Consider the following 14,462-nt stretch of genomic DNA (forward strand, 5'->3'; position numbering starts at 1 on the left):
TAGCCTTTCTGCTGCCTGAGGCAAGAACTAAAATGGCGCCCCCCCCATGCCAATTTCTTAACCTAACCCCTTTGCCACAATGAAAGCGCTCATTGCCCATGGCCCTTCCGCTGCACCCCTTCTTGCTCCTACCTGGTGCTGCCTGAGGCAATCGCCTCACCTGGCCTCATTAGTGGTGCACCCCTGGGCAGTGGCGGATCCAGAGCCTGGTCTCGGGAGGGGCACTTCCAGATTATTTTCTGTCCGCCGCCACAAAACAATGGTGCTTATAAAACAGACTCCACAGTGTAGCGGTATACTGTATACTGTGTGGCAGAGTGTAGGCTATGTGTGTATAACAAACATATTTCACATGAAAACTTACAATTACTTGACTTGGCCCTTGGGGATCTCGGACGCCACTTCCACACTTTGGCCGGGGGCTCGGTGGAGCTGATGTTGTGTTTTATCCTAATGAGAAAGATTTCATAATAAGGATTTGGAGAAGGGGCAGAGAGATAGCTGAGCAGGGAGAGGCTGGTGCTGCTACTAGGGGGTCATACCATGGGGGAGTAATAAAGCCCACCATAATGCCCCCCCAGTAGAAATAATTCTCCTTATAATGTGACAGTGCAAAAAATACCCCCTTGTAATGCCCCCAGGTGAGCTAATGTCCCCATAATGTGCCAGTATAAAATACCCCTATATAGTGCCCCCAGTAAATGCCCCCATAGTGCTCCACACCCTCCTTCCTCCTAGTGCCCCCCATAATGTACTAGTATAAAATGCCCCAGTAGATGCCCTCAGTGTCCCACATAATTTGCAAGTATAAAATACCCCTTCTTAGTGCCCCCCGTAGATGACCCCATAGAACTCCTCTCCCCCTTCCTCATAGTATAATGTGTCCCAGTATAAAATTGTACTGTACAGAGCGTCCCATATAAAATAACCCTTCTTTGTGGCCTCAGTAGATGCCCCTATAGTGCCCCCAATCATGTGCCAGTAATAACAGCCCCCCCGTGCCAGTAATAACAGCCCCCCCTGTGCCAGTAATAACAGCCCCCCTGTGCCAGTAATAACAGCCCCCCTGTGCCAGTAATAACAGCCCCCCCGTGCCAGTAATAACAGCCCCCCCTGTGCCAGTAATAACAGCCCCCCCTGTGCCAGTAATAACAGCCCCCCGTGCCAGTAATAACAACCCCCCCCTGTGCCAGTAATAACAGACCCCCCTGTGCCAGTAATAACAGCCTCCCTGTGCCAGTAATAACAGCCCCCCGTGCCACTAATAACAGCCCCCCTGTGCCAGTAATAACAGCCCCCCTGTGCCAGTAATAACAGCCCCCCATGTGCCAGTAATGACAGCCCCCCTGTGCCAGTAATGACAGCCCCCCGTCTGCAAGTAATGAGAGCCCCCCCGTGCCAGTAATGACAGCCCCCCTGTGCCAGTAATGACAGCCCCCCCTGTGCCAGTAATGACAGCCACCCCTGTGCCAGTAATGACAGCCCCCCCTGTGACAGTAATGACAGCCCCCCCTGTGCCAGTAATGACAGCCCCCCTGTGCCAGTAATGACAGCCCCCCTGTGCCATTAAAAGTATTGTATATATTAAAAAATAAAAAAAAACACACATACTTACCTCCATATCAGCGATGCGATGCAGGCCTCTTCCGGCCTGTGTCCTGCTCTGTACGGCTCAGGTGGCGGCGCGATGACGTCATCGCACCGCCTGCGCCGGCCTCTGATAGGCTGCGGGCCTCGTGCCTGCAGCCTATCAGAGGAAGGGAAAGGGACACGCCTCTCCCTCCCCTGCCTCAGCACAGCCATCTGTATCGCTGTCCTGAGGACGGCGATACAGATGACTATGGAGATGAGCGCTTCCTGAGGATCCGCCACTGCCCCTGGGGGAAACCCAAGACCTGCAGCATCCTAAGGGAGCAATGGAGCAGAAATCCACTGGGGTGGATCAGGTAAGTATGATTCTCACTGTGGGTCTTGCCATGCCGGGGGGAGGGGGTCTGCAGAGTAAGTCTCCAGGGACGAATATCCACTTTAAAGCCTCATGCAGACGTCCGTGGTTGTTATGACGCCGTGCGCTTCGTGCCGCCGCTGCTGTACAGCAATACACTCGTATAGATTATATGAGTGTATTACTGTACAGCGGCGGCACGAAGAGCACAGAGTCGTAGCAACCAATGACGCCGTGCGCTCCTGCACTAAGGAGGATGCCAGTCCGGTATCTCACAGACCGTGTTCCACAGACGTCTGCATGAAGCTTAAGGCTTGCAAAGTCGCATTTTGAACATGGAATTTTCAGCTGCAATTCTTTTGAGATTTTATCCATATACAACCTATTTATGTATTTATTTTACCAGATACGGCTGTACTCATATTTCCTGCTCTTTCTTTGCTGGCAATTGGTGGAATATTCTTAATTCTGACTAATATGCAGGTCAGTTTAAATATACTGTATATTGATAATTAATCATTGGTAAAAAGTGTACAATATTATTTTAAAATTAGGGCCACTTTGATTGTGGGAACCAGAGCAGGCAGTAAAGTAGCCCCTCAGTCACTTGCCAGTGGTAGACAGGTTTTCAGGTATTTTCAGCCCACATCAAACTGCTATATAGAGCCCAAATCATACTGCTATGTATGGCCCACAAAAACCAACATACACAGTGAAAGCTCTTTGAGACGACCACCCAAATTTGCATTGAAAAGTGGAGAAAGGTGGTCTTTTTGAAGATGGCTAGAATATGTAATACATAGAGGAACTTAAAATCTGTAATAGAAAATCTGGTCTGCATAAGAGGGTGGTCTTCTCTACTAGGTAGTCCTGATCAAAAGTTTAAGACCACTTGAAAAATGGCAAAAAATCATATTTTACATTGTTGGATCTTAACAAGGTTCCAAGTAGAGCTTCAACATGCAACAAGAAGAAATGGGAGTGAGACAAAACATTTTTTGAGCATTCAATAACGATTAAACTGAAACAGGCTGTTTTTCAGCTGATCCAAATTTTAGGACCACATGCCTTTAAAAGGCCAAATCTATGCAAAGATGTGGATTCATTGTCATTTTCTGTCAGGCAGTCAGACGTTGTGATGCAAAGGCAAAAAAACTCTCCCTTTTTGAACGTGGTCGGGTTGTTGAACTACATAAGCAGGGTCTCTCACAGCGCGCCATCGCTGCTGAGGTGGGACGCAGTAAGACAGTCATTTGGAATCTCTTAAATGATCCTGAGGGTTATGGAACAAAAAAGTCAAGTGGAAGACCCCAAATAGTTCCATCAGCACTAAGCCGGAGGATCCAATTGGCTGTCCGTCAAGACACTGGACGATCCTCGACCCAAATTAAGGCCCTTACTGGTGCTGACTGCAGCCCCATAACCATCAGATGGCATCTGAGACTGAAGGGCTTCAAAAACAAAAAATGTCTTCAAAGACCTCGTCTCCTTGAACGCCACAGAACTGCTTGTTTGGACTTTGCAAGAGAGCACCAAACATGGGACATTCAAAGGTGGAAGAAAGTTTTATTCTCTGATGAGAAAAAATTTAACCTTGGTCCTGATGGTTTCCAACGTTACTGGCATGACAAGCAGATCCCACCTGAGATGTTTTCTACGCGCCACAGTGGAGGGGGCGCCATAATGGTCTGGGGTGCTTTTTCCTTCAGTGGAACAATGGAGCTTCAGGAAGTGCAGGGGCGTCAAACGGCCGCTGGCTATGTCCAGATGTTGCAGAGAGCATTCCTCATGACTGAGGGCCCTCGTCTGTGTGGTAACGACTCGGTTTTTCAACAGGACAACGCTACAGTACGCAATGCACGCAGGACAAGGGACTTCTTCCAGGAGAATAACATCACTCTTTTGGCCCATCCTGCGTGTTCCCCTGATCTAAATCCAATTGAGAACCTTTGGGGATCGAGGGCAAGGGAAGTTTACAAAAATGGGCAACAGTTCCAGACATTAGATGGCCTTCGTGCGGCCGTCTTCATCACTTGGAGAAATGTTCCCACTCACCTCATAGAAACGCTTGCATCAAGCATGCCGAAACGAATTTTTGAAGTGATAAACAATAAAGGCGGAGCTACTCATTACTGAGTTCATGTTTGGAAGTTGGATTTCTGTTTTTGGGGGGGGGGTTAGTTTTTTTTTTGAGGTGTGGTCCTAAACTTTTGATCAGCTGAAAAACAGCCTGTTTCAGTTTATTCGTTGTTTTCATTAAATTGAATGCTCAAAAAATGTTTTGTCTCATTCCCATTTCTTCTTGCTGCATGTTGAAGCTCTACTTGGAACCTTGTTGAGATCCAGCCATGCTAAATATGATTTTTTGCCATTTTTCAAGTGGTCTTAAACTTTTGATCAGGACTGTATTTTGGATAGGTTTCACTGTAATGTCCAAATGATATGCAGTATCCAAATAATACTCTCATAATACTGCAATTGAGTTCTGAAATAACACCACCATACACTATTAAATAATACTGGTTGGTCTTATCTTCTGCGGCCTTCCAGGAAATATAGACCCTGGGTACCTCTCTGGTTTGCCATCCCCCACATTTCTTTTTGTTAACCTACGCTTGAACATTAGGAAATTTAAAGTACAATTCCTTAGTATACAATTGTTAACAGATTTACTCCATTCATGGGCAAGCACATTCAAATACCAGAGCGAGGCAGAATCGGGAAGATTAAATTCCAGGGACTTGCTGTCAGCCCATCTGCAGAATACAGGCAGCTCATGAGCAGACTACAGGTTATACAGGTTATGAAGGCTGTATTTGCTGTGTCATAGAAAAAGGAAAGCTACTATTAGCCTATATCTGGATCTATATATGGATTTACAAACCAACAGCAACTGCAAATTTGAAGATCATTTTGTACATTGTACAAGGTAGCTTTAGTCATGTAAGAGTGCAGTAAAAATTAATAATAAAACTTTCTTTTTTTTTGCAAAGGTGGGAAATTTGTTTGGTCCTCAACGTTCTACCATAATAACGCTATACAATGGAGCTTTTGACTCTTCTTCTGTTATTTTTCTAGTTGTGAAGGTAAAAGATCTATCAATGAAAAATTATTTGTAGCATTTCTTAAAGGGGTTGACTCACTTCAGCAAATGGCATTTATCATGTAGATAACTACAAGGCACTTACTAATGTATTGTGATTGTCCATATTGCCTCCTTTGCTGGCTTCATTCATTTTTCCATCACATTATACACTGCGCGCTCCATGGTTACGACTACCCCGTAATCCATTAGCGGTGGCCATGCTTACACTATAGGAAAAGGCCTCTCTGGTGACTGGGACAGAGGGAGAGCGCATACGCGAGTGCTTTTTCCTATAGTGTGCAAGCACAGCCACCGATGCAGGGATGCAGGGTGGTCAGAACCTCTAGAAACAAGCAGATGCATTTTTCTTGCCAAAATAAGGGGTATCTGATTATGGTTGTAGTACGTGTGATGATTGTGTACCCATATAAATACTATAAATTCACATACACTTGACGGACAAAGTTCCCTACCAATAACCTGAATAAAAGATCTCACCTTGATGTGTACATAGATAATGCTGCCTTATTGTAGACATGAATAATCCCACTATATGGTACACATAAAGAACATACTTATATGTGTAGAAATAAGTGCTTCCATTCTGTGCCAATGAACAATGCCTCTATACTGTACACACAAATAAGGTTGCTATAAACTGCAAACACAAATAATATCACTAAATACTGCACACATAGTGTCCCCATATCTTGCAAAATAACCGTACACAGTGCTTCCTCAGTGGAAGGGAATATGGGGGAGATTTATCAATGCTCTAACGCCAATATTATGCCGTTAAAATGTTGCAAATTATTATGACACATGCCATAATCATGACATATGCCGTATTTGCGCCATAATTTGCAAATTCTGGGGCGGGACTTAGCATGAGGGGACAGAGCATCTGCTCCCTAATGAATTTAATATCATTTACACCAGCGGGTCCAGAGATGCACCTCATTTTTTAAGAGACATCTGCCTCTTAACTCCTTTCTGACCGACCGCCGCAAACTTTTTCGGAAGTATATAAATATGGCGCCCACTGTCTCTCGCGTTTTTAAACTGCAGACACCTGGAGCTAATGAATGCGATTGATGATAGCACACATTTAACCCCTCAGATGCTGTGGTCAATTATGAAAACAGCATCTGGGAGCTCAAAAACTTGGGATCCCACATGAGATGTGGGGGAGGTGTCTGGATATGTATGCAGCAGCCTCGGTCCTCCTGAATGATCTAAAGCTGCTGCAGTTAGGTTCCTATGGAGAAACTATTAAAAAGTGTAAAAAAAAAAAAAGTTACAAATATAAATTTTTAAAAAAAATTTAATTACTCCCCTTTCCCCAAAATTATAATAAATAAACAATTTTAAAAAACAAACATCATAGGCATCACCACGTGCAAAAATTTCCATACTATTAAAATATAAAAAAAATATATCCCATATGGTGAATGGTGTAAAGGAAAAAAAATTTTAATCACAGATTTGCCACTTTTTTTGTCACCACCTCCCCCAATCATCATAAAGTCAAACACTCCAAAATGGTATCCATGAAATGGTATGCAAAAAATTAGCCCTCTGTACACATAAAATAAAATAAAAATTATGTTTTAATATGGCGATGCAAAGAAAAAATTTGTTATTTCTAAAAGTTTTTTTTCAGTATTAAAACGCAAGACAAACTATATAAACGTGGTGTCGTAATTATACTGACCCAGAGAATGAAGGGAGTAGGTCAGTTTTACCGCATAGCAAATGCTGTAAAAACAAAACCCATAAAACTGTTGCAGAATTAGTTTTTTTCTATAATTCCACTCCATTTGAAAAAAAATAATCAGCTTCCCACTACATTGTATGCAACAGTAAATGGTGCCATTAAAAGTACAACTTGCACTCTTACCGTTATGTGAATGGAAAATCAAAAAAGTTATGGCTCTGGGAAGGCTGGGAGACAAAAACGAAAAAATAAATAAAAAACGGAACTAGCCCGGTCCTGAAAGGGTTAATAAATTTGGTGCATCACACTCTGGCACACAGGAGATCAAGTCTGGCGTAGGAAACTCCAGTCTTGATAAATCTCTCCCTATGGCCTCCTGCACACGAATGCGTGCTTCCCGTTGCCGTATTGCGGACCGCATTTGTGGATCCGCAATACATGGGCGCCGTTCAATGGCCATTCCGCATCACGGATGCGGACCCATTCACTTTAATGGGTCCGCAAATCTGGAGATGCGGAGTGGTGCGGAACGGAAGCACGGAACGGAACCCTACGGGAGCACTACGGAGTGCTTCCGTGGGGTTTCGGCCCGTACTTCCGTTCCGCAAACAGATAGAACATGTGCTATCTTTTTGCGGAACTGCCGGATCGCGGCCCCATTAAAGTGAATGGGTCCGCGATCCGCTGCGGCTGCCCCACGGACGGTGTTTGTGCATTGCGGCCCGCATTTTGCGGGCCGCAGCGCGACCACGGGGCGCACACGTTTGTGTGCAGGAGGCCTATGACTGCATAGTCCGAATACACAAGGTTAGTATGTAGTCTGTTAATATAGAAACATATAGATTTGCATAGGAGCTGTATACATTAAACAGTAGGTTATAGAAATTATTTGTAGGGTTGCTTCATTTTTTCTTTTTTTGGATGCTTTGTGGTGAAAATGGTGCACAACTAGAAATTCTAATTAGCATGTATGTGAAGCCAACTGTTAGCATGTATATTAGAGGTATGCAGTTGTGTGTTTCTAAAGCTGTCCATATCATACTTGGAGGCTACCAGAAAAAGGGGAGACCTCCTGGACTCCAGGAAGAAGTGACAAATCTCCTGGGATCTACATTGAAAAGCTGCTTTTTTTTTCCCTGGAGAGCAGATCTCCATGAATTTCAATGGTATCTGGCACTGTATCACCAGACGCCCAAATGTACATTGAGGAGGCTGGGCACCCACACGAAAGGGGACATGATGCTTCTATTATCGGGGTGTGGTCTAATAAACATATAGCAAATATTGTAAATTATGGCAAATGTCCATTGTCGGGCCAAGGGGTATGGCTATCGCTATGGCTGATGTATATATCTAAACTGTATAGAATTAATTGCGGTACCAGCGCTGGGATAAAGGAAAAATGTTGAGCGAAGGGTAATAGAAAGTACCTGTTCTGATGAAATGGTAATTAAATACTGCTATGATGTACAGGAATTGTTCAGTCCATCGGTGATGCAGAATAAGTAGCAGTGCTTCTTGCTCAACTTCGAGAAACGCACACCGCTCCGGCCGGTAGCTGGCGTGCACGCGAAGGAGCCTGTTGGTATGGGATTCCGGAGCGTGGAGTGTGACATCACAACGATCCTACGGCAAGTTCCAAGGACCAAAAAACCAATCCTACGCGTTTTGAAGCCTACGGGCTTCTTCGTCAGGGGTGCATCCCTGACGAAGAAGCCCATAGGCTTCGAAACAGGCTCCTTCGCGCACACGCCAGCTACCGGCCGGAGCGGCGCGCGCTTCTCGAAGCTGAGCAAGAAGCACTGCTACTTATCCTGCATCACCGATGGACTGAACAATTCCTGTACATCATAGCAGTATTTAATTACCCTTTCATCGGAACAGGTACTTTCTATTACCCTTCGCTCAACATTTTTCCTTCATCCCAGCGCTGGTACCGCAATTAATTCTATACATTTATGAATGTTTAATTGGATCGGGCAGCTGATATCCTTTTAGGTACTTAGCAGTGGCTCTGTATACTATTTGCTTACAGAGATAGGAAAGTGACCCACTGACAGCGCAGGTACAACCATATTATACTTACTATATATCTAAACTGTTTATCCTAGGTCCTCTATCAAAATGGAATTTCACTCCAGGATTTGTTTCTCTTCATATCAAGCTGCAGTATTTGCCACGTTTTAAGGACAATTTTCTTGATGCCGAAGACTCATATCCCTTTCCCTGTACCAGAAGGCTACAGATATGGGTATGCACATCATTATAGTTTTTATAGGCTTTTGGATAAATTTTTTAGAGGTTTAAAGAGAATCTGTCAGCAGTGACCTCCCTATCAAACTGTTTACTTAGACAAATAGCTGTAGTCCACCTAATAAAAACACAGTTTTTCTTTTGTGGATCTGAGGCTCCGTTCCCGAGTTATGATACTTTTTCTTAATATGCAAATTCGGTTTGGTGTAACGAGAGCATCGCTATTGCTCTTGTTGCACCAAAGCTATGCTCCTCTCTATGGCCAGCCTCTCCTTCGCTGCTTTGTCATTGCCTGGGAGGTGCTTCCCACAGACAGGAGCAGAGTGTGGGTGCAACAAGAGCAATGGTGACTCCCTCATTGCACCAAAGGCCTAATTTGCATATTAAAAAAAAGTATCATAATTTGGGAACAGAGCCTCAGATCAACAAAAAGAAAAACGGCTTTTTAATCAAGTGCACCACAGCTATGTGTCAATGCAGATAGCAGGATAGAGAGGTCATTGGCGATAGTTTCCCTTCAGAACATGTTTATACTAGCCTTTGTTCACACTTGTTATTCCCTTTCCATCAGGGTTCTGGTACTTCTCATTATCATATTACAGCTCTATACAAGTCGTATGGCACCCATAGAAGTCTTTGGGGCCATGTTGTATTCCTGTAGGCCTTGCCATGTTCAACTAGGCGTTATATTATGCAGATTTTTTCCCTTAAAAAATTCCCCACTAGGGGAAAAATATCTATGCGCTATGGTGCCATATAGAGGCACCATACAGTCATACAAAAAGTGCTTACTGCCGCATACTATTGAGTTGTGGGGACTCTGTACAGCTGTGTTATATGTGCTGAGCCGAACCAGAATTGGATGTTCTTCTAACGCTCCTACATAAGGCCTCTTCACAGTTCTGTTTGTCACTGACCGCACATATACCCATTGATTTTAATCTGTTTGTTCACACCAGGGGTCAGTAAAAAAAAAGAGATGTGCTACTTGGGTCCGTGATGCAGGCCATGTTGGGTCCATGACAAAACATGTTTGGTCCAATTTTCACTGACCACAGATAAGAGATGCCCTGGAAATTAATTTTCAGCTGAGCAGTGTCTGTTAAATTATAAAAAAATGTGAAACGGACACAGAAATGTGAAGAAGGCCTAAAACTTCTACATACAATATAGGATTGTAGTCTTGAAGAGGGGTCTTTGAAAAGTTTCTATGTAAAGGCAAAGCAAATGTCTCCAAATTGTATAATTGACTGGGAAAGAGTTAGACATTTGTACTGTGCAAACACTGCAATAACATACACCCCAACAGTACCATCTTTGTTGGGACAATACCAGGAACCGGACCAAAAGAGGGGCAGGGTTTAAAGGGTTTTTCTGGGATTTTAATATTGATGACCTAGCTCCTCGGGTGGATGTGATGATGTAGACCGACGTTCGGAGTTACTCCTGGGCTCTGGATTGATCTGAAGACCCCCTCTGCTGGCTGTCCTGTCTGGTTGTGGCGGATTGCTGTGGAGGCCGCCTGTTTGCCCGGTGGTTCCGGATTCGGATGGCTGTTTGGCTGCCTGCGATTGTGGTCAGGTCTCTTCCCTCCCCGCTGCCTCCCTTATATGAAGATTTTATTTTGGTCTGTGCAACGGCTCTTGCTCCTCTAACCCCGTGTGTCTTCTGGTGATTTCCGCTGCCTGCTTGCCTGCCTGCTCCTTTCCCCTGCTCTCCGGCCCTGTCCTCCTGAGCTGCTGTATCCAGACCGGTTAGATCTTTCCTTGTTGTATTTTCTTTATTTTTTTGTTTTTTTTTGTCCTGTCCTGTTTTTTTGTGGGGTGCAAAAGGCATCTCACTTAACAGACTAATGTATAATGTATAAAATAATAATTTTATGTATAAGTAACATCCTTTATAACAGATTATATATGAGTACCTTATTTAGGGAAAAAAAAGAGAATTTGAAAAGGGAAGAGAAGAGAAAGAAGAAAAGAAAAAAGAGAGCGATAAAAGAAGGAAGGAAGAGCAAGGAAAAAATAATATCAAAAAATAGGCCCAAAGCAAAATAGACGCTCAGTGGAATTTTCAGAGACCTTTGGAATTAGCAAAAATTTATCAGTTTTTGACTTCTCCAAAGATCAATACCAGAGCAGGACGAAAAGGGTCTCAGGATATTAATCCTAAAAGAAATATCAATTCTTTAACCGTGGTGGAAGAAACATTGAATGAATTCTCCCAAGCTGAGGGGACGCAGAGGGGGGAGGAAGGAGAGTTATCCAATGTTGAATCTTCCTCTATAAAAGAAATATTGCTGGCAGTAAAAAAAAAATGGGGAATTAATACAGGACATGTCAATGCAGCTCGGGTCAATCCAGTCTGATGTAGCCCTGCTTCGTGATAGAGTTAATATTATAGAAAAGTCCGTGGGCGCCATACAGAATGAATTAAAAATATCAAAAACTGAAATTTCCGCACTGAAGACAGACTTTAACCTGCTCCAAAAAAAAGTTGTAGATCTGAAGGATAGGTCAAAGAGATGCAATGTGAGAATTCTGGGGTTACCTGAGGGTGTCGAGGAAAAAAATCTGGCTCAAATGGTACAAATGTTTAATTTTGGAGAAGTTTGGAAAAGTGCATTTTTCTCCATTGTTTTTGGTGGAAAGGGCAGACGATGTAAACTAGTTCCTGGAAGGCAGCCACGGACACTCCTGGTGAAGATATTGGTCTCACAAGACAGAGATATGTTATTGAGAAGGGCAAGGGAGTGCTCTCCTATTTCATACAATGGGAACAGATTGGCTTTTTTTCTGGATTTTTCCAAGGAGATTCAAGAAAAGAGGCGTACTTTTACTGCGGTTAAAAAACGTTTACAGGAAAAGGATATTAAGTATTCATTTGTTTATCCAGCTAAACTTCGGATCATTTTTAATGATGGAACTCATTTTTTTGATTCTTACGACGTTGCTATGAACTAGCTTGATCAGAATAATATGTGATTGGTTATGTTTTCCTTTCCTGATTGATAGCAGTCGTTGGGATAGGTGGTAGTGAGAGGGGGAGGGGAGGTCTTAGTTGAGCGATCTGTTGCAGAATGTGGTGGATCAAGTGAATTGGGGGGGGGGTAAATACGTTTTTTGGGGAGAGTGGGGGGAAAGAGAGTATTGGGGGGGGCTTGCGATGCATCTCATAGGTTAAGGAAAGAGGGGTTGGGGCTACTGGAAGCTCCCACGGTTTGGGACGCTTTGGTTGATTTAATGTCAGTTAGAATCTCAACTTGGAATGTTCAGGGTCTGGGTGATAAACTAAAGAGACAAGAGGCTTTTGATTTGGTACAGAGACATCTTCCAGCCATTGTCTGTTTGGTGGAGACCCATCTTACTGAGAAGACTTCCTGGCGTGTCATCAGAGGATGGGCTGCCCAAACCTATCATCCTACTTTTACTAGCTATTCCAGAGGAGTAACAGTTCTTATTCATAGGGCGATTGATTATGTCTGCGAGGCATCCTCTGTTGGCAAGAAGGGGAGATATGTTTTTCTATATGGTAAACCTGCTGGAAAACTATGTATTTTGGCCTTTGTTTATATTCCGCCTCCTTTCTCCCTACATGTACTTAACTCTCTGCTTACTATTATGGAGCAATGGCCTGAATGTCTCTCCTTAGTTATTGGGGACTTTAATTGTGTCATTAATCCCACTATAGATAGGATCTCTATGGGAGGGGACTGCCATACCTTTCCCCAGGGGTCACCCTTAGCCCAGTTTTGTCAGGAATCCGGCTTTGGGGACCTTTGGGGATGCTCAGGGCAAGGGAGAAGAGTCTATTCTTGCGTAAGCAAATCTGGAAAATCTATGTCCAGGATAGATCTGGCCTTAATAAATGAAAAATATATGACTCATGTAAAACGGATGAAATATGAGGCCAGGTTTCTCTCGGACCATGTACCTCTCTCCCTTGAGCTATGCATGGCTGATGATAAAGATATGGTTAGACCCCCATTCAGATTAAATCCTTACTGGATGTCGGTAATGGATAATCATGAATTAATACAACAGGAAATTGCGTGTTTTTGGGAGATTAATTATAATTCAGTTAAGACCCAAGTAGTATGGGATGCATTCAAGGCCTTTATGAGGGGGAATTTTGTTAGTAACATTTCTAATCTAAGGACAGGGTGCAGTATTAGGGCTCATGCACACGACAGTATTTTGCGTTCAGTATACTGGACGTTTTTTGAGTTCAGTATACGGAACATATACTGAACCATTCATTTCAATGGTTCAGCAAAAAATACTGAAGTGTCTCCGTGTGCATTCCGTTTCAGTATTTCAGTATTTCCGTGCCGTGAAAAGATAGAACATGTCCTATTCTTGTCCGCAAATCACGGTGCTTGGCTCCATTCAAGTCAATGGGTCCGCAAAAAAAACTGAACACATACGGAAATGCATCCGTATGTCTTCCGTTTCCGTTCCGTTTTTTGCTGAACCATCTATTGAAAATGTTATGCCCAGCCCAATTTTAGCTATGTAATTACTGTATACTGTATATGCCATACGGAAAAACGGAACGGAAAAACGGAACAAAAACGGAAACACAACGGAAACAAAAAACGGAACAACGGATCCGTGAAAAACGGACCGCAAAACACTGAAAAAGCCATACGGTCGTGTGCATGAGGCCTTAAAGAGAAGGCTTTAAAAGAAGCAGCGACATTAGCTATGGATGAGTTTTCCAGGAACAAGATAGAAGAAAACAGAAAAGCCATGCAGAATGCAACGCAAGCATATTCTGACTTTCTGCTTGACAAGGCCCAGCAGAGGTTATTTTTTAAGGGTCAAAAATATTTTACTGAATCAGGTCATCCAGGAAAATTCTTGTCGAGGGTGATTTCCAATCAAGATTTAAAAAAAAAACAGATAGGTAATATCCATCTAATAGATGGTAGAATCGTTAATGATCAAGAGTCTATAATGGGGATCTTTTTTTGCACAATTTTTCAGACCTATATAGAGCAGATACCAATATTACGGATGAAATGACAGATTCCTATCTGGACGCCATTTCTTTTCCAGTTCTCACAGATATTCAAAGGGAATCGCTTGAGGTAGACTTTTCCCTACAAGAAGTAGAGGCTGCAATTATAGTTTGTTCTGGTAATTCCTCCCCTGGGTCAGATGGACTTCCATATGAATTCTATCGTAGGTACAGGGAGGCTATTCTACCTAGTCTACTGAGGGTATTCATTGACTCATTAAAAGATGGGACTCTACCGGAATCAATGACATTCAATCAATATTGAAAAAAGTTAAAGGGTTTCTACCACCAGAAATACTGTTATGTAGCTGACTGACATTAGCGATGCGCTAATGTCAGCACTACATAACAGTATGTTTCTAACATTAGTCCCTGCAGCCGTTTTTGTAAAAAAAGCACTTTTATTATATGCTAATGAGCCTCTAGGTGCTATGTGGGCGTAA

At 43.2% G+C, this 14,462-nt stretch overlaps 1 protein-coding gene across 10 annotated transcripts in view; it reads left to right on the plus strand.

Moving 5' to 3' along the window:
• SLC43A3 (solute carrier family 43 member 3) overlaps positions 1-14,462 on the plus strand; it is a 47,378-nt gene that overhangs the window by 14,847 nt on the left and 18,069 nt on the right. For all 10 annotated transcript variants that reach the window (XM_040437038.1, XM_040437039.1, XM_040437047.1 and 7 more), the window contains 3 exons: positions 2,352-2,428; positions 4,939-5,031; positions 8,859-8,998. In XM_040437038.1, coding sequence (XP_040292972.1) covers positions 2,352-2,428; positions 4,939-5,031; positions 8,859-8,998 — 310 coding nt within the window. The remainder of the gene's footprint in view (positions 1-2,351; positions 2,429-4,938; positions 5,032-8,858; positions 8,999-14,462) is intronic.

Source organism: Bufo bufo, chromosome 6, assembly GCF_905171765.1.
Source record: "Bufo bufo chromosome 6, aBufBuf1.1, whole genome shotgun sequence".
Classification (NCBI taxonomy): Eukaryota; Metazoa; Chordata; class Amphibia; order Anura; family Bufonidae; genus Bufo; species Bufo bufo.